This window comes from Acartia tonsa, chromosome 3, assembly GCF_053477335.1.
Source record: "Acartia tonsa isolate MP-2025a chromosome 3, ASM5347733v1, whole genome shotgun sequence".
NCBI lineage: Eukaryota > Metazoa > Arthropoda > Copepoda > Calanoida > Acartiidae > Acartia > Acartia tonsa.
This window is the reverse complement of record NC_137262.1, coordinates 38,554,763-38,581,338: the sequence shown is the minus strand read 5'-3', so window position 1 is coordinate 38,581,338 and position 26,576 is coordinate 38,554,763. Positions and strand designations below refer to the sequence as shown.

General features: G+C 31.8%; 2 protein-coding genes and 1 long non-coding RNA gene across 9 annotated transcripts; all 3 read left to right on the top strand.

Moving 5' to 3' along the window:
• On the top strand, positions 1 to 11,670 carry LOC145314093 (uncharacterized). 2 transcript variants are annotated; one of them, XM_080153853.1, is made up of 3 exons: positions 1 to 97; positions 4,944 to 5,036; positions 9,901 to 11,670. In XM_080153853.1, exon 3 carries the CDS (start codon positions 9,958 to 9,960, stop codon positions 11,110 to 11,112), a length of 1,155 nt encoding a protein of 384 aa, XP_080009979.1. In that variant the 5' UTR covers positions 1 to 97; positions 4,944 to 5,036; positions 9,901 to 9,957; the 3' UTR covers positions 11,113 to 11,670. The 2 variants fall into 2 exon arrangements, with proteins under 2 accessions (XP_080009979.1, XP_080009980.1); XM_080153854.1 differs by lacking the exon at positions 4,944 to 5,036 and having other exon boundaries at positions 33 to 97.
• Positions 11,671 to 11,846: 176 nt separating this feature from the next.
• On the top strand, positions 11,847 to 20,359 carry LOC145314091 (uncharacterized). 6 transcript variants are annotated; one of them, XM_080153847.1, is made up of 5 exons: positions 11,847 to 11,920; positions 13,519 to 13,577; positions 14,749 to 16,955; positions 17,698 to 17,779; positions 18,527 to 20,359. In XM_080153847.1, the coding sequence occupies exon 3, from the start codon at positions 14,802 to 14,804 to the stop codon at positions 15,957 to 15,959; it is 1,158 nt and encodes a 385-aa protein (XP_080009973.1). In that variant the 5' UTR covers positions 11,847 to 11,920; positions 13,519 to 13,577; positions 14,749 to 14,801; the 3' UTR covers positions 15,960 to 16,955; positions 17,698 to 17,779; positions 18,527 to 20,359. The 6 variants fall into 6 exon arrangements, with proteins under 6 accessions (XP_080009973.1, XP_080009976.1, XP_080009974.1 ...); XM_080153850.1 differs by having other exon boundaries at positions 14,749 to 16,964; XM_080153848.1 differs by having other exon boundaries at positions 13,519 to 13,581.
• Positions 20,360 to 22,504: 2,145 nt separating this feature from the next.
• Positions 22,505 to 26,140, top strand: LOC145314090 (uncharacterized). The gene is made up of 4 exons (XR_013877618.1): positions 22,505 to 22,567; positions 24,380 to 24,950; positions 25,628 to 25,887; positions 26,094 to 26,140. It is a non-coding gene; the product is annotated as an uncharacterized LOC145314090 (long non-coding RNA).
• Positions 26,141 to 26,576: the final 436 nt, after the last annotated feature.

Below are 26,576 nucleotides of genomic sequence, written 5' to 3'. Positions count from 1 at the left end.
CCTACCTAGGTAACATTTTTATAATCTTTTTCAGACAACCACAATGCACTGAAAATAACAGTTTAGAATTGTAAAGTGGTATTGACTAATTCTACAGGTAATAATCTAAAAGAATAGGCCAATTAAGGTATTTAAATGAGACAAGGTAATCAGAGTAATGATCTTTATATTTTCACTGTTTTTAACCTATTTTTAAAGGGTATTTTAAAAATATACCATGACACCAATAGAATCACCCTGCAGAGCTAAAAAAATGAATAGGCCCTAAAATAACCTTTTGGAGGATTTTAAAGATTAATTTTTACTATGGATGAGAAAGATTTAACAGATCAGAAGGTTTTTATTATTTTGTGGTAAAATTCTTAGCTTTGAAAGTGTTTTGCTTTATAAAAAATTGTATTCTAGTATAGAGTAAAATTAGTTTTATACCTTTTAAAAATAGGTTAAAAACAGTTTAAAGCAGAATATGTAAACTTTATTTTTGATATGAATATGTCAGGGGTGTATATTCTGCATAAGATTCATTTATTCCCCTAGCAGCAAAAATATTTCATTAAGAACGTCCGCCCGTTAAGTTAACAAAAACTTTGAGTAGAAGAATCTTTCTTATAGTCATCAGAGACAGTTATTAACTTTTTTGAATAGGTTTTTTTTTACAAAGGGAGGGGGCGGAAGTGACACTTTTTGAAACCAATACTAAAAGTCAAAGAAACTCAACTAAATATAAAGTTACAGCTTTGAGATTTGGTTGCTTTAAAGAGGTACAATGTGAAACTGTGAAGAAACGGTGGCGGATTCGCCGCTCCCGCCAAAAACCGCCGAACTTTTTTGCCTTTTCTCGCCAAATTAGACAATTTTCAATCATTGAAACAAACTTTTTTCAACAAAAAAAATTCGTAATATTTGCACTTGACATTTTTAGTAGCGAAGCTGCTCCATAATTCACAATGTCCGTCCGTCTGTCCGTCCGTAATTAATGAATTGGGGGAAACGTGATTTTCTCGGCTCCTATAAAAGATAGAGAGCTGAAATTTTTTGACAACATTCCTATCATTAAGGAGCTCAATTAACTAAAAGACATCAATGGCGGTCGGACTGCTTTTTAGCAGGTTTTAGGCTATTTTTTATATTTTCCAAATTTTCCCCATATCTTTGGTGTTTATGGTCCGATTTTAAAATTTTTTTCAGTTAAAGATATCAAAATTAAATTTCCCGTCATTTGAAGAAAACAACAATGACACTCAGACTGCCTTTTTGCAGGTTTTTGGCTATTTTTATATTTTTCACATTTTTCCCCATATCTTTGGTGTTTATGGTCCGATTTTCGAAATTTTTTCAGTTAAAGATATCAAAATGAAATTTCCTGTCGTTTGAAGATAACAACAATGACAGTCAGACTGCCTTTTTGCAGGTTTTTGGCTATTTTTTTATATTTTTCACATTTTTACCTATATCTTTGGTGTTTATGGTCCAATTTTCATAAATTTTTCAGTTAAAGATATTAAAATTGAATTTCTGGCGTTTTAAGAAAAGAAACAATGGCGGCAATACTGCCTTTTAGCAGGTTTTTGGCTAATTTTATATGTTGATATATTTCCCCATATCTTTGGCATTTTTGGTCCAATTTTAAAACTTTTTGCATTAACAGTTTCAAAATATTTTCCCAATTTTATGTGCATCTAGTATGTAGGTAATTTACTTTAACCATCTTCATCATACAAAATAAAACAAGGTTTTTTTTCTCCAATATTTTCTCCAATTGATTTTAATAAATACACTTTAAATCTACTTCTACGTATTCCCATCCACAATTTTGTGCTTCGCTACTTATGGATGTTGTCATCCTTGTTTTTAATATGAATGTTCGAATATTGAGAAAAAAAGAAAATATGTGGGTAATTTTATGTAGAAAAAAAAGTTTGTCTTAGATGATTCCAAATTGTTTTATTTGGCGAGAAAAGACAAAAAGAATTTCGTTGGAAAACGGTGATTTTCGGCGGGAGCGGCGGTTCAAGCGCTGCCGTCTCTTAACAGTTCCATATTGTATCTCTATAAAGCAACTGCCATGCCAAAACTCTGAGCTGTAACTCTTTATTTAGTTGAGTTCCTTTGAGATTTAGTTTTGGTTACAAAGAGTCAATTCCGCCACCTCCCTTTTGAGGGCATTTCAGCAGAGGGTAAGTGTACTATATATTGATACTAGCGGCTACGCCCCTACAGGCCCCTAGGGGCACTTAAGGAGAGAGTCGAATTTAATAATTCAATTTCTTATTTTAGATTTTAAAAGAAAAAGTACCTACAAAAAAAAATTTCGGGGGGGGCGAAAAATTTTTTTTTTGGGGGGGAATGCCCCCCCATCATTTTTAATTTTAGTTAAAAAAATTCAAAAAAAAATTTTTTTTGGGGGGGATTTTTCATTGTTTTGGGGGTGTCCCACTCCCCAAGAAAATAGTTATAAACCTTCCCGGGACCTATGAGAAGCTACCCTGTTAAGGAGAACCCGATCGGTTCAGCGGTTAGCGAGATCCTTTGGTACAAACATACAAACATACAAACATACAAACACACAAACACACAAACTCACAAACACACACAGACATCCTGTTACTTTATGATAAGGATTAAGCCTGGAAGTTTCAGAATATTATTTCTAACTGATTAAGTTTGCATGTCTTTACACAAAAGAACAGTAATCTCTTTTCATTTCAAAAAAGCATATTTTAGTCTTATTTATTATTGACCTACCCAATCTGTTATATAAAAATGTCCCTTCATATAATATATTTAATTAAAGTTATTATTCACATAAATCACATGAAACTCAATCTAAGTTTATAATAAGTTTACATTTCTATAGCTAAATATCTGTAATATCTAGACTATATTTTGATTAACAATGTAAATTTGTATAGGTTTACGTTTGGTTGAAACTGTTTTAACCTATTTTTAAAACGTATATAAAAAATATACTATGACACCAGTAGAATCAGACTGCAGAGCCTAAATTTGAATTAAGTCCCCAATAAACTTTTTGAAGGGGGATTTAAATATTAATTTTTACTGTTGCCGTGGTCATTTTAACCAGAGCAAAAGGTCTTTATTTATTTGGGTAAAATTCATAGCTTTTAGAGTGGTTTGCTTTATAAATATTGTATTCTGGTATAGAGTAAATTAGGCCTTATGATTTTACTATAAAAATTCACTAAAAAGTTAATTCTTTATAATATATCAATGAATTAACATTAACATGTTTGTGTTCTATCACTTATTTTAAAAACATAAAAAAATGGCTGTAAAGGGTTAAATGACAACAAATGTTTATGCAATACAACAAAGAGGGAAGTCATTTTCTAGTAAATCCCGTAAAGGTGTGTGTTATAAGGCCTAAAAATAGTAGTAGAACGATAAGGTGCTCTATATATTTGTATTCCCTATTGAATAGAACAATAGGGAAATTTTTTTTTTTTTTTGATAACCGTACCTGGAATATCTTTAAACAAAAAAAAAATTTCTATCAAACGCTTTGTTTGGCTCAAACTGACTAAAATTTAAAAAAAATATAATTATAATAATAATGTTTTCTATAGGTACAAGGTAAAGGTTAAGAACAATCTATCAAAAAACTAACTTGTTTTTCAACTATATTTTGGTCAATCTTTATTATGAAAAAAATATTCTGGCTTTAAAATAGGATTTGAAACTAAAAATGACATACTACACAACAAGCAAAGAAAGAATATGACATGCAACCTCCACTTTGAATCTCTTACCTTCTTATATAGATTGTATATCTGAATGTTTTCAAAATTGTCTGTATGTAACTTGTTGTGTTGGTTTGTTTCACTAAGTCATTGTATTAATAATTTGTTAAAGTTTCATTTTAATGTTCACTGCTTGTACAACCTGTAAAGAATGGCTTCTTCCTTTATTTAATGGTATAGATTGTTCTTAACCTTTACCTTGTACCTATAGAAAACATTATTATTATAATTATATATTTTTTTAATTTTTGTCAGTTTGAGCCAAACAAAGCGTTTGATAGAAATTTCTTATGATAGATATTCCAGGTACGGTTATCAAAAAAAAAAAAAAATTTCCCTATTGTTCTATTCAATAGGGAATACCACTATATAGAGCACCTTATCGTTCTACTACTATTTTTAGGCCTTATAACACACACCTTTACGGGATTTACTAGAAAATGACTTCCCTCTTTATTTTTGTCACATATACAAATGTGATATAAAATAAGATTATTCAAACTTATTTTTTAAAAATAATTTTAAAAAGTATGTATCTTTTATGTGTATGGTTTTCATTCTTCTCATTTTAATTAAATAATTATTTAACTACATTGGAAATAAGTCTCTATGTGAAAACACTCTTTTTTTGAATTGTAAAGAATTGAAATAAAACAATACTTCTTATTGGTTAGACTTCAGAATTATTTGTTTTATTGTAAATGTTAGATTTTTTAATGAAATTAATTGTTTTGGAAAAAAAAATTATTTCCAATGAACAGAGTAATGTTTTTTTATTGTATCAATATGAAGTGAATTATATAAAAATGTTCTGTAAGCCACAATATTACCCGAAGTAAAAAAAGAGCTTTTGCTCCGGTCAAAATGACTACAGCAACACTAAAAATTAATTTTTAAGTCCCCCACAAAAAGTTTATTGGGGACTTAATTCAAATTTGGGCTCTGCAGTCTGATTCTATAGGTGTCCTAGTATATTTTTGACCCCCCATTCAAAAATAGGATAAAAACAGTTTAAGGCTATTTTCAGAAGATTTTCTCCACTCTTCAGTATATTCCAGTAGCTAAGGAAGAAGCTATTAAGACTTAACAAATAACATCTTTTTTGGGCGTTTCTGTGGGCTGTGTGCACCAAGTGTTTAGTTCTCAGCTATTCAAGAATTTTAAGTTATTTATTTGTTTTAGATTATTTTATCAGAAAATCGACAATTAATATCCAACATTCCTGTACAGAAAAGGCAATTAATACTGAAGTTTAAAATTAAATTAGATACCAAGGCAAGTTTTTGCATTACCCCTATTAAAAAGTTAGTTACCTAACCTTTGGGTTTTGTAGTATATTACTATCACAAATTTAACAGGACACCTAGCTGCTGAGGGCACAGAAAAAGTCTTATCAGCTCGTCTTCTGTTTGTCTGTCCCTTTGGATTTAGCTAAAGATTAGCTAACTGTTGGACCGAATTTGCTCTGTCTTTTAGGACATGTCCCAGATTCCATATAGGCGAACTTCTTAAGGGATAAGGAAAAACCCTCCTCCCCAGAAAAAAAAGGCTATTGATTAGTTACATTTTAATTACCTCATACGGGCAAGGCTGCTTTACATGACACTCTTAACATCAAAGTCCAAAAAAAAAGGATATCCAAAGTAAGCCAAACATCTCTTTTTCTATCCAAACACCCGTGGTATTAGGTTAAGTAACATCCAAAAGACAATCAACTCTTTGATTTCATGACCTTTGTCTATAAGTATTAACTGTGCCATGTAAGGGGGGGGGGGAGGGGTTTAATGCAACCATCTCGTAATCAATGTATAAATGGCACTTAGAATTCGAATTTTGATCTGAAATTTTGCATGAGTAATCCTTGGTAGGTCTATTTTCCCTAAATCGAACAAAAAGTTGGAAAAGTAACGGCTGGCAGCTGGCGGCTCAGCCGTTTAGCCGTTTTCGCCTATTTTCAGGGCAAATTCATCATTAATTACGTAGGAATCAACTCTTAAAAACATATTTTTGGTTTAATTCATGTTAAATGATAGCAATAACCATTTTTAAAATTTCTAGTGCCAGCTGCTAAACGGCTAGAAAAAATGCTACCAAAAATAGTGGCAGCCCATCCATATGGCAGCTGGGTAACAGCTGCTGCTCAGCTGGGAGCGGCTAAGAGTAGAATGAGTACATAGGGCTTGTGAGGTGTCTAGGGTTAGGTTTGAATGGGTGCTGAGCTCAAAAATACTACTAAAAATAGTGGCCGCCCATCCATATCATATGGCAGCTGGGTAACGGCCGCAGCTCACCTGGGAGTGGCCAAAAGTAGAATGAGTAGCTATTTTTGGTAGCATTTTTGAGCTCAGCAACCATAAAAACCTACCCCTAGACATGTCACATGCCCTATCTACTCTTCATACTCTTGGCGGCTCCCAGCCGTTTTCAGCTGGTTCTAGCCGTTTAGCAGCTGGTACTAGAAATTTAAAAAATGGTTATTGTTATCATTGAACATGAATTAAACCAAAAATATTTTTTTTAAAGTTGATTCCTACGTAATAAATGATGAATTTGCCCCTATTTTTGGTAGTATTTTTGAGCTCAGCACCCCTAAAAACCTGCCCCTAGATACGTCACAAGCCCTATCTACTCATTCTACTCTTGGCCGCTCTCAGCTGAGCTGCAGCCGTTACCCAGCTGCCATATGGATGGGCTGCCACTAATTTTTGTAGTAGTATTGAGCTCAGCACACATAAAAACCTACCCCTAGACACGGCACAAGCCCTATCTACTGATTCTACTCTTGACCACTCCAGGCTGAGCAGCAGCTGTTACCCAGCTGCCATAGGGATGGGCTGCCACTATTTTTGGTAGCATTTTTAAGCTCAGCAACCATAAAAACCTACCCCTAAACATGTCACAAGCCCTATCTCCTCTTCATTCTCCTGGCTGCTCTTAGGTGAGCTGCGGCTGTTACCCAGCTGCCATATGGATGGGCAGCTTCTATTTTTGGTAGTAGTATTAAGCTCAGCACCCATAAAAACCTACCACTAGACACGTCACAAGCCCTATCTACTCAATTTACTCTTGGCCGTTCCCAGCTGAGCTGCAGCTCTTACCCAGCTGCCATATGGATGGGCCACCACTAATTTTGGTAGCATTTTTGAGCTCAGCCCGCATAAAAACCTACCCTTAGGCAATAGACATGTCACAAGCCTACCCCTAAACATGTCACAAGCCCTATCTACTCTTCATACTCTTGACCGCTTTAAGGTGAGCTGCGGCCGTTACCCAGCTGCCATATGGATGGGCTGCTTCTATTTTTGGTAGTAGAATTGAGCTCAGCACCCATAAAAACCTACCCCTAGACACGTCACAAGCCCTATCTACTCATTCTACTCTTGGCCACTTAAAGGTGAGCTGCAGCCGTTACCCAGCTGCCATATGGATGGGCGGCCACTATTTTTGGCAGTTTTTTTGACCTCAGCACCCCTAAAAACCTACCCCTAGACATGTCACAAGCTAAACCTACTCATTCTACTATTGGCCATTCCCAGCTGAGCTGCGGCCGTTACCCAGCTGCCATATGGATAGGCTGCTTCTATTTTTTTGTAGTAGAATTGAGCTCAGCACCCATAAAAACCTACCCCTAAACACGTCACAAGCCCTATCTACTGATTCTACTCTTGGCCGCTCCCAGCTGAGCTGCAGCTGTTACCCAGCTGCCATATGGATGGGCCGCTACTATTTTTGGTAGCATTTTTGAGCTCAGCAACCATAAAAACCTACCCCTAGACATGTCACATGCCCTATCTACTCTTCATACTCTTGGCGGCTCCCAGCCGTTTTCAGCTGGTTCTAGCCATTTAGCAGCTGGTACTAGAAATTTAAAAAATGGTTATTGTTATCATTTAACATGAATTAAACCAAAAATATTTTTTTTAAAGTTGATTCCTACGTAATAAATGATGAATTTGCCCTGAAAATAGACAAAAAACGGCTAAACGGCTGAGCCGCCAGCTGCCAGGCATTAGTTTCCAATTTTTTGTTCGATTTAGGGAAAATAGACCTACCAAGGATTACTCATGCAAAATTTCAGATCGAAATTCGAATTCTAAGTGCCATTTATACATTGATTACGAGATGGTTGCATTAAACCCCCCCCCCCCCCCCCCCCCTAGATATACCACACTTTTCTGGGATCTTGCCAGATCAAGTATCAACTGTGGGGAATACAAAAGGATGACTCCATGCAAAATTTGAGCCTGATCCGGCCAAAACTGGCCGTGATTTTTATAACAAAACGGTTTTTTCCGGTTTTTAGGGGGTATCTGTAAATTGATTCAGCTGGAGCAAAACCGGTTGGAGGTACAAAAAATTTTACTTCACATGAAGTTTAGCCAATGTAATTGCCTACAAAAATGTACTTCATCATCAACTTGATTGGACAACTCTTTCCCCTCCTAAATGTCCATTAAAATCTCGGAAACGGCAAAAATCGCCGAAAATCATGCCTTCGGCGATGAAATAGGGCTAAACGGTCAGCCGGAGGCGAATCAAACATAAGTAAAGAAATGTCTGCCTTAAAAAGTTGTTCAACATCAAAGAGATGCTTGAGTCTCTTAAACGACTCCTTCCCCTACTTTAAGGGGAAAAACTGAAACAAATGTGATTTTTAAAAGTATGCCCACTTCGTGGGTGTGGGGGGCACTGAACCCGTCACCCCAGGGTCACCAAATATAAAGTCTAGTCGGCCCACAATGCTGAATTTTCACCAAGTGAAAGTCTTGTGTCATTATCTCTTATGAGAAAAAAGTTATTAATTAATTAAAATTTCAAATTGTGATTTTTGATGGATTTCTTTGATGAAATGACACGCCGGTCAATTTTTAGGCCATTTTTTGCGATTTTCGGCCCGCCACGCCCAAACGGTTTGAGATAATCTCACGGGACCTTTTGCCCAACCTAAGTCTGGTTATTTGTGAGGTCTAGGAAAAAAAACAGACTTATGCAAAAGATTATAATAATAATCTTTACACAGAAAAATGGCTCAAGGTGAGGGTTTGAGGGCGCAAAATGAGCTGACCAGCGATTTTTGACGGCGCGCGGCGACGTCATGCTTCATCAATTCCGGGATTTTTTTTTCTTAGACCTCACAAATAACCAGACTTAGGATGGGCAAAAGGTCCCATGAGATTATCTCAAACCGTTTGGGCGTGGCGGGCCGAAAATCGCAAAAAATGGCCTAAAAATTGACCAGCCTGTCATTTTATCAAAGAAATCCATCTAAAAATCACAATTTGAAATTTTAATTAATTAATAACTTTTTTCTCATAAGAGATAATGACACAAGATATTCACTTGGTGAAAATTCAGCATTGTGGGCCGACTAGACTTTATATTAGGTGACCCTGGGGTGACGGGTTCAGTGCCCCCTACACCCACGAAGTGGGCATACTTTTGAAAATCACATTTTTTCAGTTTTTCCCCTTAAAGTAGGGGAAGGAGTCGTTTTAGAGACTTTAAACATCTCTTTGAAGTTGAACAACTTTTTGAGGCGGACATTTCTATACTTATGTTTGATTCGTCTTTGGCTGACCGTTTAGCCGTTATTTGCCGCCGAAGGCGTGATTTATGGCGATTTTTGCCGTTTCCGAGATTTTAATGGACATTTAGGAGGGGAAAGAGTTGTCCAATCAAGTTGATGATGAAGTACATTTTTGTAGGCAATTACATTGGCTAAATTTCATGTGAAGTAAAATTTTTTGTACCTCCAACCGGTTTTGCTTCAGCTGAATCGATTTACAGATACTCCCTAAACACCGGAAAAAACCGGTTTTTTTTATAAAAATCACGGCCGGTTTTGGCCGGATCAGGCTCAAATTTTGCATGGAGTCATCCTTTGGTATTCCCCACAGTTGATACTTGATCTGGCAAGATCCCAGAATAGTGTGGTATATCTACCCCCCCCCCCCCCTTAGTTTCACCTATATTTGGCCAAGGTAACTCCCCATAGTATTGGCCTTATTAATATATTTGCTTATATTTGGGTGGGTTATTCAATTCTAAATATTGGTTATGCAAACTTATGAAGTTTATCTATACTTAAAAAGATTACTTTTGTTAATCAACTGCCAACTAATAAAATAATGCTTTTCAGTTATTGGGATCTGTGTATTTGGCTGAAAGTGAAGTGAACATCCATCCTTTATCAACAATGGCAACAGCATTAGATCCTGCTATTGTTGAAAGGTTACAGTTGTTCAATTGTAGTTCCTGTGAAGAATTATACTCTAAACTGGGGAAAATTCATGCGGAGCACAAACCAGTTGAAGGTGAACATGTTCCATTTTCATTACATGATATTAAACATCTGGATACTAGTGTTAGAAGAGAAGTAATTATAAATGATTTAAACGCATATTGGGGTTCTAATAAAGCTAATGATCTAATCAAAGATTTGAGGAAGAATCCTCCAAAGAAAAGTTATGAAAATCCAGTTGTTCAACAGTTTTCTAAAACAGAATATTTAGCTATGAACTGTTTGATAACTAATGTAGATGTCCCAGGGAGCAAATATAATCCTGTTGGTCATGGTTATTACAGTGAGCTCTTCTTTCATATGTTCTTTGGTAACTACTCAGATTTCATGGAACATATCAAGAAACTGTCAAAACAGGAGCTGAAGAAAACACTGATGACAAGAGAGGGATATCCACAGTTCAGCCCTCTGTTTGCTCCTATCATTGGTAGAAGAATGATATTTATAGAAGTAATGAACTGGCTCACTGAACAAAATAAAAGAGACATCAGAATGATGTATAATGGAAATAATGAAAACAAGCAAGACAAGATTTTGGAAAAACTTCTGAAACTTGGTGCGGATCCTAATGCTCATGACATACTTGGGAATACACCACTTTTTTATACTCCCTTCTTTTCATATGATGATCCTGAGAAAGTTGTATCACTACTTCTCAGATATGGGGCTAATCCAAATCACAGCTGTCAATTTGGAAGTATTCTTAATCTATTTTGTAACACCTTTGCTTCCAAACCCGAGTATTGGAGTACAATTGATTTGTTGTTAAGTTACAATGCCAAGCCTAGGGATTATGAGGATGCAATTGAGATTAGATATGATATAGAAGACTCTTACTCATTAGAGTATGTTGTAAAGATAAGAGAGTCATGCCCCAAAAAGAAGAATGAATGTGAGCGTACAGAATGTGAAGTGTCTACTGTAAAGAAGTGTGGGGCTTGTAGCTCTGTTGTGTACTGTACTCCAGCTTGCCAGAAACTTGACTGGAAGTTCCACAAACCAACGTGTATGAAGAAGAGAGAAGAAAAAGCATTAGAAAACAGTGCTTGAATATATTACTGAGTTGTAAGAATTACAAACAAATATTTTTTCTTTTATATTTCTACTTTAAGTAGGTACTATTTGTAAAATTCGTGTTTTTGCATTTTTAAAGATCATGCACAGTTTTTGTTGTTGACAGCAATAGCAAAGATATTTTTTTTAATGGAACAAGTCCAAACAAAATTATAAGCTGTAATTTTTTCTACAATTTTGCTTTCTAAAACAAAGATTATTAATTTTTTTTTATTACTAAAAAAACGTTTACAAATAGGGTTCTGAACATTTTAGCAGTAATTTTTTTTACATAAGTATATTTAATTTAATATTGCCTAATTATTGCCGTTCGTATTTTTTTCTGATATAATTCTTTGAGTTGTAAAGTTTCTATTTTACTTTTTTTCTTCTTTCGAGTACAATTTTGTTCAATTTAATCTATAACTTATATGTATTTCATTTAGTATATTTTTACTTTTCTAATCATGTAAATATCTACAATAGATAAAAAGTCTTTATGTAGAGTATTAAATTTTGGCTGATTCAAGTTTTGATCTGGAATTACGCCTGTTTCTGCAAAATATCATGAATGGTAGAATATGTGTACCCAAATCAGATGTTTATAAAGACCAACACGCTTAATATGTAGAAAAGTTTATCTTTGGTATATTTTTTGATGATGTCAAATGCATTTGATTATTTAAATTTTGGTTGATAACTATATTATTTTTAAGATTTGTATTTTTTTCAGACATTCACAATGTATAGAAATTAAATATTAAATTTTAGAGGATAAAAACAAATAACAACAATTCTTCTACAGGTAATAAAACAAAGGGATAATTCTACAAAGTCATTTAACGATTAAAGGTACTTACAGCAGTGATACTTTAAATGTTATATTAAAATATCAAACATTAATAGGTATTTTTGCCGGATTCTTTTAAGAATCCGGAATCCGAATCCGGCTTTAAAATTTGACGGATTGTTATCACTAGTACTTACATCAATGACACTTAACATTAATAGGTATCTAAAATACATTTTAACATTGACAATCCCAGTTTGTCCTAAGTTAGAAAGAGAAGAATGAAAAGTCTTTTTTTGTTTCTTAACAGTTTAGGTTAGTATGAAGCGGGTATTCACATAAATCACATTAGAATGACATTGACAAATAACCAAAGGCAGAATGTTTTTTTTTTTTACATAAACCTAATGTTTTTTTTTTAAATTCAACAAATGTTTCTTAAAAGTTATCTTAAAATATTTAAAATTCTACTTATTGATTTGTAAAATATACTTCTATTGATGTCCTAAAAGTTTTCCGCATGCATAACATGAAAACCATAATATTTATTTAATTTTACACTGCTGAGAACCAATTTTATACAGAGGAAACGAAATGTATTTGGAGCTGTGTTGGAAAAATTTTTTTATTAGTCAAAACTCAATCCTGTTATATAAAACAAAGTTTGCATTTCTGAAGCTTAAGATCTCGATAATAGTGAAATTGGATTTAGATTTTAAATGTAGCTTTGTATATGTTTTATGGTTGGCGTAGTGATATTTTCTACACTTTTTATCTTTAAGTCGCTAGGGGCGAAGCTACTAGTATGTATAAATAACAACTTAACAAGTGTGCGGGGTGGGGCGTAATGGCATTTAAACTTAAACCGTAAGCAAAATGGTCTAAATATTGAGCTAGTCACTTGAATCTTAGTCAAAGGTTAGGTAATAAAAAACCTGCGGAAATGTGCGATAATGGTGTTTTTAGGCCTTTTTTTGGTCTATTTTGATGTAGAAACTTACCTTTTATTGTGTTTTATTAGGTTTTTTCCCTTTAATACACTGTGTCTATATACAAGGACATTATTTAAGATGATTCAGCAAGTTGGGGACCAACCCCAGCGGGCTAGTTGAGTAGATCGCAGGAGTAAAGTGCATTTTTCTAAAGTTTGTATGTGATATATTAAATATAGGTTTTTTGAGTTTTGGTCTAAAACTTGCTGAATCATCTAAAATAATGTCCTTATGACATTCAGTATTTAAGGAAAAAAACTTAAGAAAAAACAATTAAAAGTGAGTTTTTACATCAAATTACACCAAAACAGGCCAAAACAGGCATAAAAAGGCCTAAAAATCTGATTTTCGCACATTTCCGCAGGTTTTTTATTACCTAACCTAACCTTAAAATGAAAAACATTTGAATTTTTTTGCCATTTAGATGTAGTACCTTTATGGCTAGGCTTATGTACCAAGATTCAAGTGTCATTTTGCTCACACTTTAAGTTTAAATGTCATTACGCCCCCCCCCCCCCTTTAACTAAACAAATTTTTTTGTGCGTTTCAGTGGGCTGTGTGCTCTGCACACTGTGTTTAGTTCTTAGCTATTCAAGATTTTAAGGTATTTTATTGTTTTAGGTTATTTTCTCCTCCTCTCCTGTACAGAAAAGCAAATAAATGTGAAGTTTAAAATTTAGGTAGGTAGGTAGTATAGTCATTTTTCTTAATTAAAATTTAATGAATTTTGGGTTATGACTTATTTTGCTATCAAATATTTAACAGGACACCTAGATGCTAAGGGCGCAGAACAAATTCTAGCAGTCCGTATTCTGTCTGTCTTTTAATCCAGATGGATATAGCTAAAGATTATCTATCTGTTTGATTGATATGGCTCTGCTTTATAGGAAACTAACGACTTCGCCCCTAGCATCTAGGGCCTCTATTAAAAGGGGGACAAAAAATACTAACTTTACTCAATCAGTTTAGTAGTTATTGAAATCTTAAGCTTCAGACAAAAAAACCTTACTACTTTATATGTATGTCACTACATGTCTTACAAGCGAACTTCTTAAGGGGTTGGGACAACTAATCAAAATCATCCCCTCCTGCCCAGAAATTAGTTAGATAAGAATAATAGAAAAGCAATTTATGCATTTTCCTAAACCTTTTTTAAAGCGAAGCTTTTCTATAATTAGGGTCGGTCCGTCCGTAACGGATAGCTTTTTTCGTTAATTTAGGCATGTTAGAATTGTCCTATCGATTTCAAACTTTGTATGGTGATTCCTGCAGTAATTAGGTACGAATTAGAAAGCGTAGCAACTCTATAATCATTACCAAAATGTCCGTACGTCCATTTTAAACATGTTGATTTTTTAACTTTTTTAACATCAAATTTTTATATGATCTAATTATCCGACTGATCTGATTTTTTGTATGCTGATTCCTGGGACAACAAAGTACATTATTATAAGCGAAGCAACTCTATAATTAGGTCCTAAAAATGTAAGTATGTCCATAAACAGTATTCTATATCAAGCTGTTTTTCAACAAATTTACTTACAATTTTGCATCGACTCTCATTCAAATTTATATTCTGATTATTCAGTTCTGACACTATACAAGTATTAATGTCCGTTTGTCCTACCGTTTCAGCGCTTCGCTTTTATGGATGTTGTCATCCTTGTTGTATAGTGTCTTAGGACTGGATATTTTCTAAAAATAGGAAAAGAACAAAAGTATTGGCCCTACCATATTTTTACCTATATTTTGGTAATTTTTTAAAATGTGAATTATTGACTATGCAAACTCGTATAAATTTTATCCATTTTTTATTTTATTTTATCCAGCTTATAAGAAAATGTTTTTCAGTAATTGGGAACTGTGTATTTGGCTGACTGAGAACCCACTAACGTTTTTCAACAATGGCATCAGAGTTAAATCCTTATGCTTCGGAATGTTTAAAGTTATTCAAATGTAGTTCCTTTGAAGAATTGTACTCTAAACTGGAAAAAATTCATGCAGAGCACAAACCATTTGAAGGTGAACATGTTCCATTTTCATTACACGATATCAGACAACTCAGTACTGTATTTTGGTCTGAAAGTGTTAGAAGTGAAGCAATTCTAAGTCATGTAACCATATATTGGTGTGCCAATAAAGCAGCTGACCTAATCAAAGATTTAAGGAAGAATCCTCCAAAGGAAAGTTATGAAAATCCAGTTGTTCATCAGTGTTCATCAGTCATAGAATATACAGCTATGATTTCTTTGGTACCTGATGTAGATCTGCCAGGGAGCAAATATAATCCTGTTGGTCATGGATATTACAGTGACCTCTTCTTTCATATGTTTTTTGGTAACTATTCAGATTTCATGGAACATATCAAGAAACTGTCAGAAGAGGATCTGAAGAAAACAGTGAACAAAAGAGAGGGATATCCACAGTACAGCCCTCTGTTTGCTCCTATCATTGGAAGAAGAATGATTTACATAGAATCAGGTGGCTTTCTCACTAAAAAGAATATAGAGGATATCAGAATGATGTATCATGGAAACAATGAAAACAAGCAAGTCAAGATTTTGGAAATACTTCTGAAACTTGGTGCGGATCCAAATGCCCATGATATATTTGGAAGAACACCACTATATTATGCTTGCTATCTTAATATTGATGATACTGAGAAGATTATATCATTGCTACTCAGATTTGGGGCTAATCCAAATTATAACTCTCAATACATGAGTATTCTTAAACTATTTTGTTGCTCCCTAGCTTTGCAACCAGAGTATTGGAGTATAATTGATTTGTTGTTAAGTTACAATGCCAAGCCTAGGGATTATAAGGATGCAATGATAATTAGATCTATAGTAGAGATGAAGTACTCATTAGAATATGCTGCCAAGATAAGAGAGTCGTGCCCTAAAAAGAAGAATGAATGTGAACGTACAGATTGTGATGTATCTACAGTGAAGAAGTGTGGAGCTTGTAGATTTTTTGTGTACTGTGCTCCAGCTTGTCAGAAACTTGACTGGAAGTTCCACAAACAAACGTGTATGAAGAAGAAAAAAGGAAAAGCATAAGAAAACAGTGCTTAAATTATGAGAAATATTTATGTGATTATAAAATTTTTCTTTTATTTCTAAGTACTTTAGATACTAATTTTGTAATATTCATGTTTTTGCATTTTTAAGATTCATACCTATACAATTTTGGTCGTCACCAAAAGCAAATATGATTTTTTATGGAAAAAAGTTCATAAATTGAAATTTTAGCTGTCACTTTTTTTTCTATCTTTGCTAAATAACTATGGGGGGGGGGAGGGAAAGGAAGTATATAGCAGGGGAAAACTAAATCTTGTGCTGAATATACACCCCTGAAAAAAAAAACGGTTGCAAATTGGCTTTGGAATATTTTAGCTGTAATTCTTTTTTACATTAATATGTATAATATAATATTGCTCTATTATTGCCGTTCATATTTTTTCTGATATATTTCATTTAACTTTCAGTTTTTTATTTAATTTATGTTTTCATTTGAGTACAAATTTGTTTAATGTAAAACTCATTTTTTAAGGAAAATCCCTGGTCAAATCTTTTAATTTTAATCAATAACTTTATATTATATAACTCTATATTATTTATATAGATAAAAGGCATAAAGTGGAGTATTAAAATTATGCTGATTCAAGATTTTATCCATCAACAGTAGTTTTTATTCATTAAACTTATTTTTTTCCCAATTTTACACTAAATGCCTACATTTATTATATTTGAAAATAATTTGATTTTAAGATTATGCTAAAATTCCGCCTGATAAGCTAATTATCATGAATAATGTAAATATATGTACACAAATCTGTTGTTTATGAAGACCAACACGCATAATATGTAGAAAAGTTTATCTTTGATTTTTTTTATGATGCCAAATGCATTTGATTATCTATTTCAATTTTGGTTGATAAGTATAGTATTTTTTTTATAATTTTGTATTTTTTTCCAGACAGTCACAATGCATAGGTAGAACATATTGAATACTAGAGGAAAATAGCGAAGAACAAAGGCATTTAACGAGTAAAGGTAGTAAAGGTTTCTAGTGATCCTTTATTATATTTTTGTACATTTCTTATAGACTAGATTTAAATATGAAAGAATTTTTAACATTTTAAGAAGGTCACTTAATCTGTTCTTATTTAGAAAAGATAAAGTCCCTTTGTTTTTAAACTGTTTATGTTAGAGTAAAACTATTATTCACATAAATCACATGAGAATGACATTGACATATAACCAAGTAAAAAGAATGTTTTTTTACCTAAATAAAACGAATTTTTCTTAAAAATTTTCTTTAAATGTTTAAAATTCTATTGATTTGTAAATTATACTTCAATTGGCGTTTTTATCTTTTTATAAGTTTTCCGCAAATATCAAATGAACCATAAGATGTATTTGGGTTTAACATGGTTCAGAACTAATTTCTATCTAGCCGTGTTGGAGAAAATTCTTTATTAGTCAAGATTTAATCCTGTTATAAAAAACAATAAGTTTGCATTTCTGTAGCCAAAGATCTCTATAATAAGTAATAGTTGGACTGGATTTTTATTTTCTATGAACTCTTGTACATCTGTTTACTGTTGGTTTTAGGCTAAATTTCTTTACTTTTAAATTTGAAGAAACAATTAAAAACAAGAAGCGTGCGAATTTTTAAACCGTGCAAAAATATTTTGTTTATTTCCGTGGTCTGTGTTCAGTTTCACCTAGGGTTTGTTAAAATCCTAGATAGGTATCTACTAAGATTTTTAAGTTACTAATTTTTCTGTTTTAGATTATTTTCTGAGCCAGTCAGCAACTAATATTCTGCTCGCCTACATAAAAAGCAAGCAATGCTAAGTTATGAATTTAAGTAGGTAAGTAAGTTTTGAAATTTCCTTTATAAAAAAATTAAATGATCTTTGGGTTATTGATAATTTTACTATCATGTTTTAACCAGCCCACTCTCCTTCGAATTTTAAATCCATAGATGCTCCTTATGTAGCCTGAGATTTATGTAACTGTAATGTTGTTGAAGTTGGGTCTCACTTCTTCCACCAATTCAAAAATGCTTTGTCGTCATTTGTTTGGCTTAGGAACTTTCATAGTAGTATGTCTATATAATGTGCAACACTTTCATATAAAGAGCCCAGGTCTTTAATATTTAACTCAACTAATTTCAGCGGATTTTCGGTTTTTAGAATAAAGAATTACTCTCGTTCTATAAAGTAATTAGATGTCTAAAAATAAATTTGATTTGATTAATTCTTCTACAAATTCTTTTCCGTTATTTTAATGGCCTTTTGAACCTCCAAACTAGTTGTCTATAAAAGTTTCAAAATGCGGACTTCACTTTGTGTCACACTTTTTTGTTGTTGTAATTTTTCATCAAATTTTTATAGTTTTCAGCTAAAGCAATAGAAAATATTTTTTTTGTCATCCAATGCTGTACTTAAATGTCTGCAAAAGTAGTAGGATCTATGCTTTTAATGAAATTGTGCTATCTTTGCATATTTTCATCTTTTTTTTTATGTCGGTGCCCTTTGTTCTGATTTTGACTTATGAAGTTTTTTACCTTATTAATGTTATTGTTATTTTTGTTTCTTTAAATAAAACTATTTCAGGTTTGCTTTGGGATTCATTGGTGAAATATGAACACGAATACCTGTGATATTTGTAACAAGCAGTTTGCACAAAAATCAAATTTGATAATACATAGTAGGAGACACACTGGTGAGAAACCTTACTCATGTGAAATATGCCCAAAGACATTTACACGAATTGATACCTTTAAAGAGCACCAAAAAATTCATACAGGGGATAAACCACATTCATGTGATGTATGTAACAAGGCTTTTTCTCAGTTAAGTAATTTGGTGCGACATAAATTGATTCATACAAATGAGAAATCATTTACTTGTCATGTTTGTGAAAAGAAGTTTTTTGATAATAATCAGCTTAATATGCATAAAAGGACTCATACAGGTGAAAAAACATACTCTTGTGAGGTTTGCCTGAAGAATTTCTCTAAACGTTCTAATCTTACTATGCACACAAGAACTCATTCAGGGGAAAAACCTTTCTCTTGTGAAATGTGTCAAAAAGCATTTGCCGCAAAAAGTGCGCTGACCGCGCATATAAGGATTCATACAGGTGAGAAGCCATTTTCGTGTGATTCATGTGAAAAGTCATTCGCTCAACACAGTGAGCTAACTGTTCATAAGAGGATTCACACAGGTGTAAAGCCTTATTCGTGTGATGTTTGCAATAAATCATTTACACAGAGAGGTGATTTGACTATTCACACCAAAAGATTCCATACAGGCGACAAACCATATTCTTGTGAACTGTGTGACAAATCATATGCTAAAAATTACGATTTATCAAAGCATAAAAAATCTGTTACACATTTGAAAAAAATGAACATAAATAGTAATTCTATTCTTACTAGTTTCATTGATTGTGGAGAGGTTGATATAAAAGAAGTTAAAGTAGAACATATTGATATCAAGGAAGAAATTAAAGAGGAATTATTTGATGATAATTATAAATATTCTCTGATAAAGAATGAGAATTTTGGAGAAGATATTAAACATGAAGAGGAAGATCCTCTATCTTGTTAACAGAATTGAGAACTGAGGCTTTAATAATTAATATTTTTTTTTATATTCTTGACCCATGACAGTTAGTGTTTCAAGTCATTTTTTCTAGCATGTTGAGTTTCTAATTCTTACCAAAATATTTTTTGTTTTGAAAAGAGTACCAAAGTTTTAATTTTATATGATGTTACCTTCATGACATAAATCTATAATCTAAGGAGGGAGGGGGGAAGTTTTGACACATTTGCATAAACAGTGAGTATAGGCTTTATCTTTGGACTGAGAGGATAGGTTATTAGGGATATAATCATTCTTATATGATGGATTTTCCCAAGTTTAAAGATTTCCCAAGCTCCTGAACTTGGAGGCCTATCCAAAAAATCTTAAAACTTGGGAAAATTCATCATATAAGAATGATTTTATCCCTAATAACCTATCCTCTAAGTCCAAAGATAAAGCCTATACTCACTGTTTACACAAATGTGTCAAAACTTCCCCCCCCCCCCCCTTGTTTGCATTTCTGAGGGCCAGCAGAAATAACTTCTAATATTTGATCCCTTTATGAATGCAAACAAAGTATTTTCAAAGTTTAGCTCAATTTGATATTTCTACATTTTTAAAAAAACGAATGAAACTAAGAAATTAAAATATTAAAAAATGTAGAGTTTAAAATAATCTGATATTATGCAAGTTTGAAAAAAAATAGATAAGTTTTTTGTTCAATATCTTGAGATATAGGGGTAAGATTTTTCATGTATTGTTAAAAAGTTATACGGGGCATATTTGCTACTCAATAATCTTTATTTAACAACATTGATATGTTTTTATGTTTATTTTAAAATAAATTTTTGTAATGTATACATTTCATTTGAACTTTTAAAGGAGATATTCATATTTTTTCAGACTAATTCTAAAAATGTGAAAGATAAGAGGCATTTCTGGCTTCAGTATTTTTAGTGTTCAAGTAAGGCAATCCTTTTAATTCAATATTATGTGTAATTAGCATTTAAAACGAGTAGTGATTTAACTAAACACTAAAGGATGCATTGCACACAGGTGAGAGGCCATACTCTTATAAACTATGTGTCAAGTCTTTTCCCACTAGTTCAGCCTTAACAAATTATAAAAAATCCCTTGGACATTTAAAATTATATACAACAAATGGAAATACAGGTTCACCTTCTGTATCTATTGATATGATTAAATGTGAAGAAGTTGATGTTAAAAAGGAAATTAAAGATGAAGAAATATTTGATAAAGATCCCCTCTTTATCCAGATTAGAGCTGACAATATTGAGGAAAATTTAAAAGAAGAAATAAAAAAATTATGAAATAGGCAGGCATTAATACATTATACATCATAAATTAAAAATAAAAAGTTAAAAATCCTTACTGTCAATGCATATCAAACAGACTTTATAAATGTGGAAAACCTCCTCAATTATATTGATAATAATCATATATTTCTCTATGACTGCATGGCAATAATTTACCTGTATTTTTAAAAATCAATTATAAAGGGATAGTTCCACGAAGTGTAATTAAATAGATAAGGTATTTAGAGTACTTTTATATGTCTTAGTAGAATATATTAGGCATTGGATAGATAAGATTATATGTTAAAGAATTTTTAACATTGACCTGACCAAACTTTTTTTATTTGACAATTTCTAAAAAATTTTAAGTGATTTGCCACATAAATCACATAAGAATGGTCTATTTTATTCCTAATATGTATAGCCAAAACACCAGTATATTCCACATACAACATACATATATATATATATATGGTGCATTATTTGCCAAGTGTACCACTTTTCTCCACTACCTCTCCGATTTTGTTAATACTCTATATTTTGGTCCGTTGGGTGATTCAAGGATGCTGGATGGCCAAAAAAAAGTTCCAGAGTCCCTAGATGTCTAGATATCTAGCTATCTAGGAAGGTAGATAACAAAAATTAAAAAAAAACACTTTTTTTCACAATTTTAAAAATTAATTTTTTCATCAATCTTTCATCAAACCTATACATGATTTTATACACCAAACTGATCGTTTTTTCGTCTAAAAAGCGCACATAATGATATTTTGGCCAAAACTCTAGTTTTACAGGGTGTCCCAACAAAAAGTGTATTTTGGATATCTAGCGTAATACCCAAAATACCTGTCCGAAAAAAAATCATTTATTTTGGCTTAAATCCTGTGTTAACAGTTCGGAGGTTTTCAAATTTCACTTTGGGACACCCTGTAAATGTGAATTTTTCGTCTGTAGAGCTTAAACATGGTCCAAATTGGCTATTTTTTTCAAATTACTCTATAATGTGTCTAAGAATGTTTGGCCAAAGTGTTTTTTTAGACCAGATCAATATTTTCCTATTTTTTTGGACACCTTGTATTTTCAAATAAACAGAATTTTTTTTTTATTTTTAAGTTACTTAAAACTGTCATATAGTTACAGATTTTGACTAATAACAATAATATGTGCCTATTACAAATTTTAATGGGCATTTTGGTAAGAAGACGTTGATTTATCAAGATAACTCTGAAAAACTTTTATTTAGGTATTTTAATTTACTAAATTTCATATTAAGTAAAATTTTTTGTGCATCTAACCATTTTTAGTCGAGATGGATTTCAATTGTTAAAACAAGAAAATAAAGTGAATATAATATAAATAATTTATATAACATAAGTAATAAAAGAAACATAAATCATGTGCAATTGAAATTTCTTTTGACAAAATCGGTTGGATATACAAATAAATTTTGTTGTACTGTACCTTAAGTTAAATAAGGTTAAATTTGGATAGTATAGTTCTTCAGGCCCTTTCCAGGTATTAAGCATAATTTTTATTTTCCATGAATTAAAAAATGAAATGAAGGATGTTTATATGCTCGGTAGGTAAAGAACCTATTTTTATATACAATAATATTAATGTGTCTGAATATAAAGTAACATTAGGTACCTACCTAATCTATTAAAAACCTGTGTCATATCTTTTTTTCAGATTTATTTAAAACAAATAAAATGCCCAAGGTATAAATAGCAAAGAAATTTTACCTACACAGGTTATTTATTTTTCAATAAGGTTTATCTATAGGTACATACAACCCATTAATGTTCCTTCTTTTTTATTCATTTACGTTTAAAGTGAACCTTTAATGATAAGTTTACATTAATGACATGTGTTCCTTTTATTACAAATGTACCATTTAAAGGGTATTAAAAAAACCAATCGCTTCACATTTTTAATATAAAATCATACAGTTATGATCCAAAGTTAGTTAAAATTTATCTTTTGTAATAGCAAAATCATGAAAACATTGAATACCTTATGAGTTTACCTGCTTACGATCTCTAGACACCACAATTTGAGTTGCAGCCCTGTAAAAGAAATTTTCTTTGCCCTGCAGCACAAGCACTTATGTGGGATTTTAGGAATATAGGTATCATGTGACCTTTCTTTCTCTCAATTTTGCTTGAAAGAGCTCTATTATAAAAAAAATAATTTGATATCTGCAGTACAAACAAATGAGAAAAGTAAAGGGATAGTTTCACGAAGTGCATTTAAAAAAAAATAGTGAACTGTAAGTTTTTTCTATTTTAAATAACGTATTAGTGCATAATATAAAGTTATTGATTAAAATTAAAAGATTTGACCAGGGATTTTCCTTAAAAAATGAGTTTTTCATTTTTATTTTCAACTTCGTTACATGTTATATATGGCTAAAACTTTATTGTCATAAATACAACTTTAGATAGCATTTACTAGTCAATAGAACTTCAAACTTTTTATACAACAAAATATACATAACAACAAAGAATGACCAATAAAATATTTAGTATAGTACTTAGAGTAGTGATCTTTTTATATGTCTTAGTAGAATTTATTAGGCATTGGATAGATATGATTGTGATAAAGAATTTTAATATTGACCTGATCGAACTTTTTTTATTTGACAATATCTAAAAAAGTTAGTGATTTGCAACATAAATTACATGAGAATGGTCTTTTTATATATATATATATTATATGTAGTATTGTTAGTTGGTATTTCCGCGTGAGATAATGTGTATATTGTAAGTAAACCGGACGGTTTTCTTTATTTTTTTAAAAAGAATCTATAGAAAACCTGTCCTATAATGAATCAGACGTTATTTTTTATGTTTTTTAAGTAACTTGTCCCAAGGGGAACCCCTGTTCAATTTTTTTATAACTCTTGTGAAATATGTGGAAAAAGATTCTCTCATAATGGTGTTTTGGCTATACATATTTGGAAAAAAATAGACCATTCTCATGTAATTTATGTGGCAAATCACTTTAACTTTTTTAGATATTGTTAAATAAAAAAAGTTTGGTCTGGTCAATGTTAAAAATTCTTTAACATATAATCATATCTATCCAATGCCTAATATATTCTACTAAGACATATAAAAGTTCACTACTCTAAGTACCTTAACTCTTTAAATACACTTCGTAGAACTATCCCTTACAGGCCTTATTCTAACACTGTAAATCATTATTAAGTTGTAATAAATTCTTTTTTTGTATGTGGACATTTTAAGACATTTAAGTTTTAATTATGTTTTAGTTAAGATTTTAATTCAATACCTATTGTTTTCTTGTTATCTCTATTTCAGTATGAATTAGATGATTTAAAAAAAAGTTTGGACTAAAACTGTAGGGTAAATACTTAAAAATGTAAGCGATTGTTTTTTTAACACCCTGAAAATTATTTTCATTACAAATGACAAGGGCTGTGACAAAAATTACTTTACCGTGAAACTATCTTTTAAAATATAATTGTAAAGAGGGATTTAGTATTTTCAACTGTAGTTCAAGAGCTATAATAAATTATTTATTTTTTGATAAATTTCAGGGTTATCCTTGAGATTAAGAGAGAAATTTCAACATGTATACTGGGGAGAAGCCATTCTCTTGTGATTTATGTAAAAAGTTATTTAAACTCCGTTCTCAATTGAAAAAGCATAAGATAATACATACAGGGGAGAAACAATACTCTTGTGATCATTGTTATAAAACTTTTTGTCAAAAAAATAAATTAACTAAGCATAAAAGGATCCATTCAGGTGTGAAGTCATTCTCATGTAAACTCTGTGACAAATATTATACCTCTAGATCAGAGTTATTGAGACATAATAAATCCACTAGACATTTAGAAATGATGAATACAAATGATAATACAGTTCCAACTGCTGTATCTATTAGATTAGTAAGATGTGAAGAAGTTTATATTAAAGAGGAAATTAAAAAAGAAAACGTGTTTGATGAGGATCCCCGTGAAAATATTGAACTACAAATAGAAGATCCTCTTTCTTGTGAACACAATTATAATGAAGATAGAGTTGATACTATTGTTCAACAAAATGGTCAGTCTAATATGACAAGTGAACCAAGAATGACTAATAATCGGGTCAACAATTTTCAGAGTAAAATGAACAGGAAAACAATAATACATTTTTATTTTATAAATTTTCAGGGCTTAAATTAAAAGGGTTTGATGGGTAGTTGCACAAATTGCATTTGAACTTAAAATGATAAACATAGTATTTTTTTCCTATCCTATGATATTATATGTATTTAAAAAGCATTTCTAGTTCAAAATATCAAGATAAGAAATTTATACTCTTGTGACATATGCATTTTCATCAATTAAGCAAGGAAAAACTTTTAGCAGTGCCATATCAAGTAAATGTAAAACGGCATGTTTGGTAGGGGAGGGGGTGGGGGGGGGTAATGCAACCATCTCGTAATTAATGATTAAATGGCACTTAGAATTCCGAATTTGTTACGAAACTTGGCATGAGTAATCCTTGGTATGTCTATTTTCCCTAAATTGAACAAAAAGTTGAAAAAGTAACGGCTATCAAGGATTACTCATGCCAAGTTTCGTAACGAAATTCGGGTTCTAAGTGCCATTCAATCATTGATTACGAGATCATGGTTGCATTAAAATACCCCCCCTTATGTTTGCAATTTTTTTTCTAAAATGGAAACCTTAACATTTACAATTTTTGATATTCCTGAAATTTCCATTAAATTAGCCAAATCGAAATATTTTTGTTCAAATAAAAACTTAAATAACATGTATTGTTTGTATTCACAGCAATGAAAAACAACTTTCCACCAAAGATATCCTAAATGTCCTGTCTGAAGATTCACCTATGATAGAGGGCGATATTGTATTGCAACCTCCGGACGAAAATGGAGTTTTATCTGATCAAGATTCGGAGGATGAGAGTTCAGAGCCGACAAAGTTGAACCATCTTGGAAGAGGCATTCTGAATGCTGAAGCAGAATTTCACCCAATCGGTTTAATGGCAGAAGAAGAAAATGGAAGCAAAGATTTTCCTGGTAGGAATGAAGGTAAGACATTTTTTATTTATGCTTTGCAGAAGTTTGAACAAAACTTAATTTTGAGTATAATTTAATCATAGTAAAAATGTTTAAGTAGATAAGCTTTGCGAATCTAAATTATTATTTAATTGACTAAAGACTACATTTAGGTAATTTCATTGATAAAAAATGTTAGAAATACAGTGAAACCTACTTATGTTTCTTTATGCTTTAAGATCAGATTGATGATTTGGTTGATAAATGAGAAAATGGGAATGAACAGTTACGGTTTTAAATTAATTTATGTAGAATTATACATCATGATAATAAGATAAAGAATTTAATCGGATGAGTCATATATTAGGGTGGGTCGATTTTGGACATTTTTATTTGAGACTATAGCGGGAACTTGCACAGGATTTTAAAAAATATATATAAACCACCTCTGGATAATTGAAAAATTATCTGAAGTCTAAAAACCGTAGGCTACCACACATATACCAATTTTTGAATGGGAATCAAAATTTATTCAATCAGAACTGTGGCTTAATGGTGCTCACTGAAAAAGCCTCGAGAATCAGAAACTTTGGTCTGTTTTAAAATATCTCGTTCCTAGCCTGAGAAAATCACAAAAATTCTCTACAAATTAATTTTATGGCTAGGAACGAGTAATTTTAAAACCGCGTTGGTCTCTGTTAAAAATGTCCAGATTGATGAAA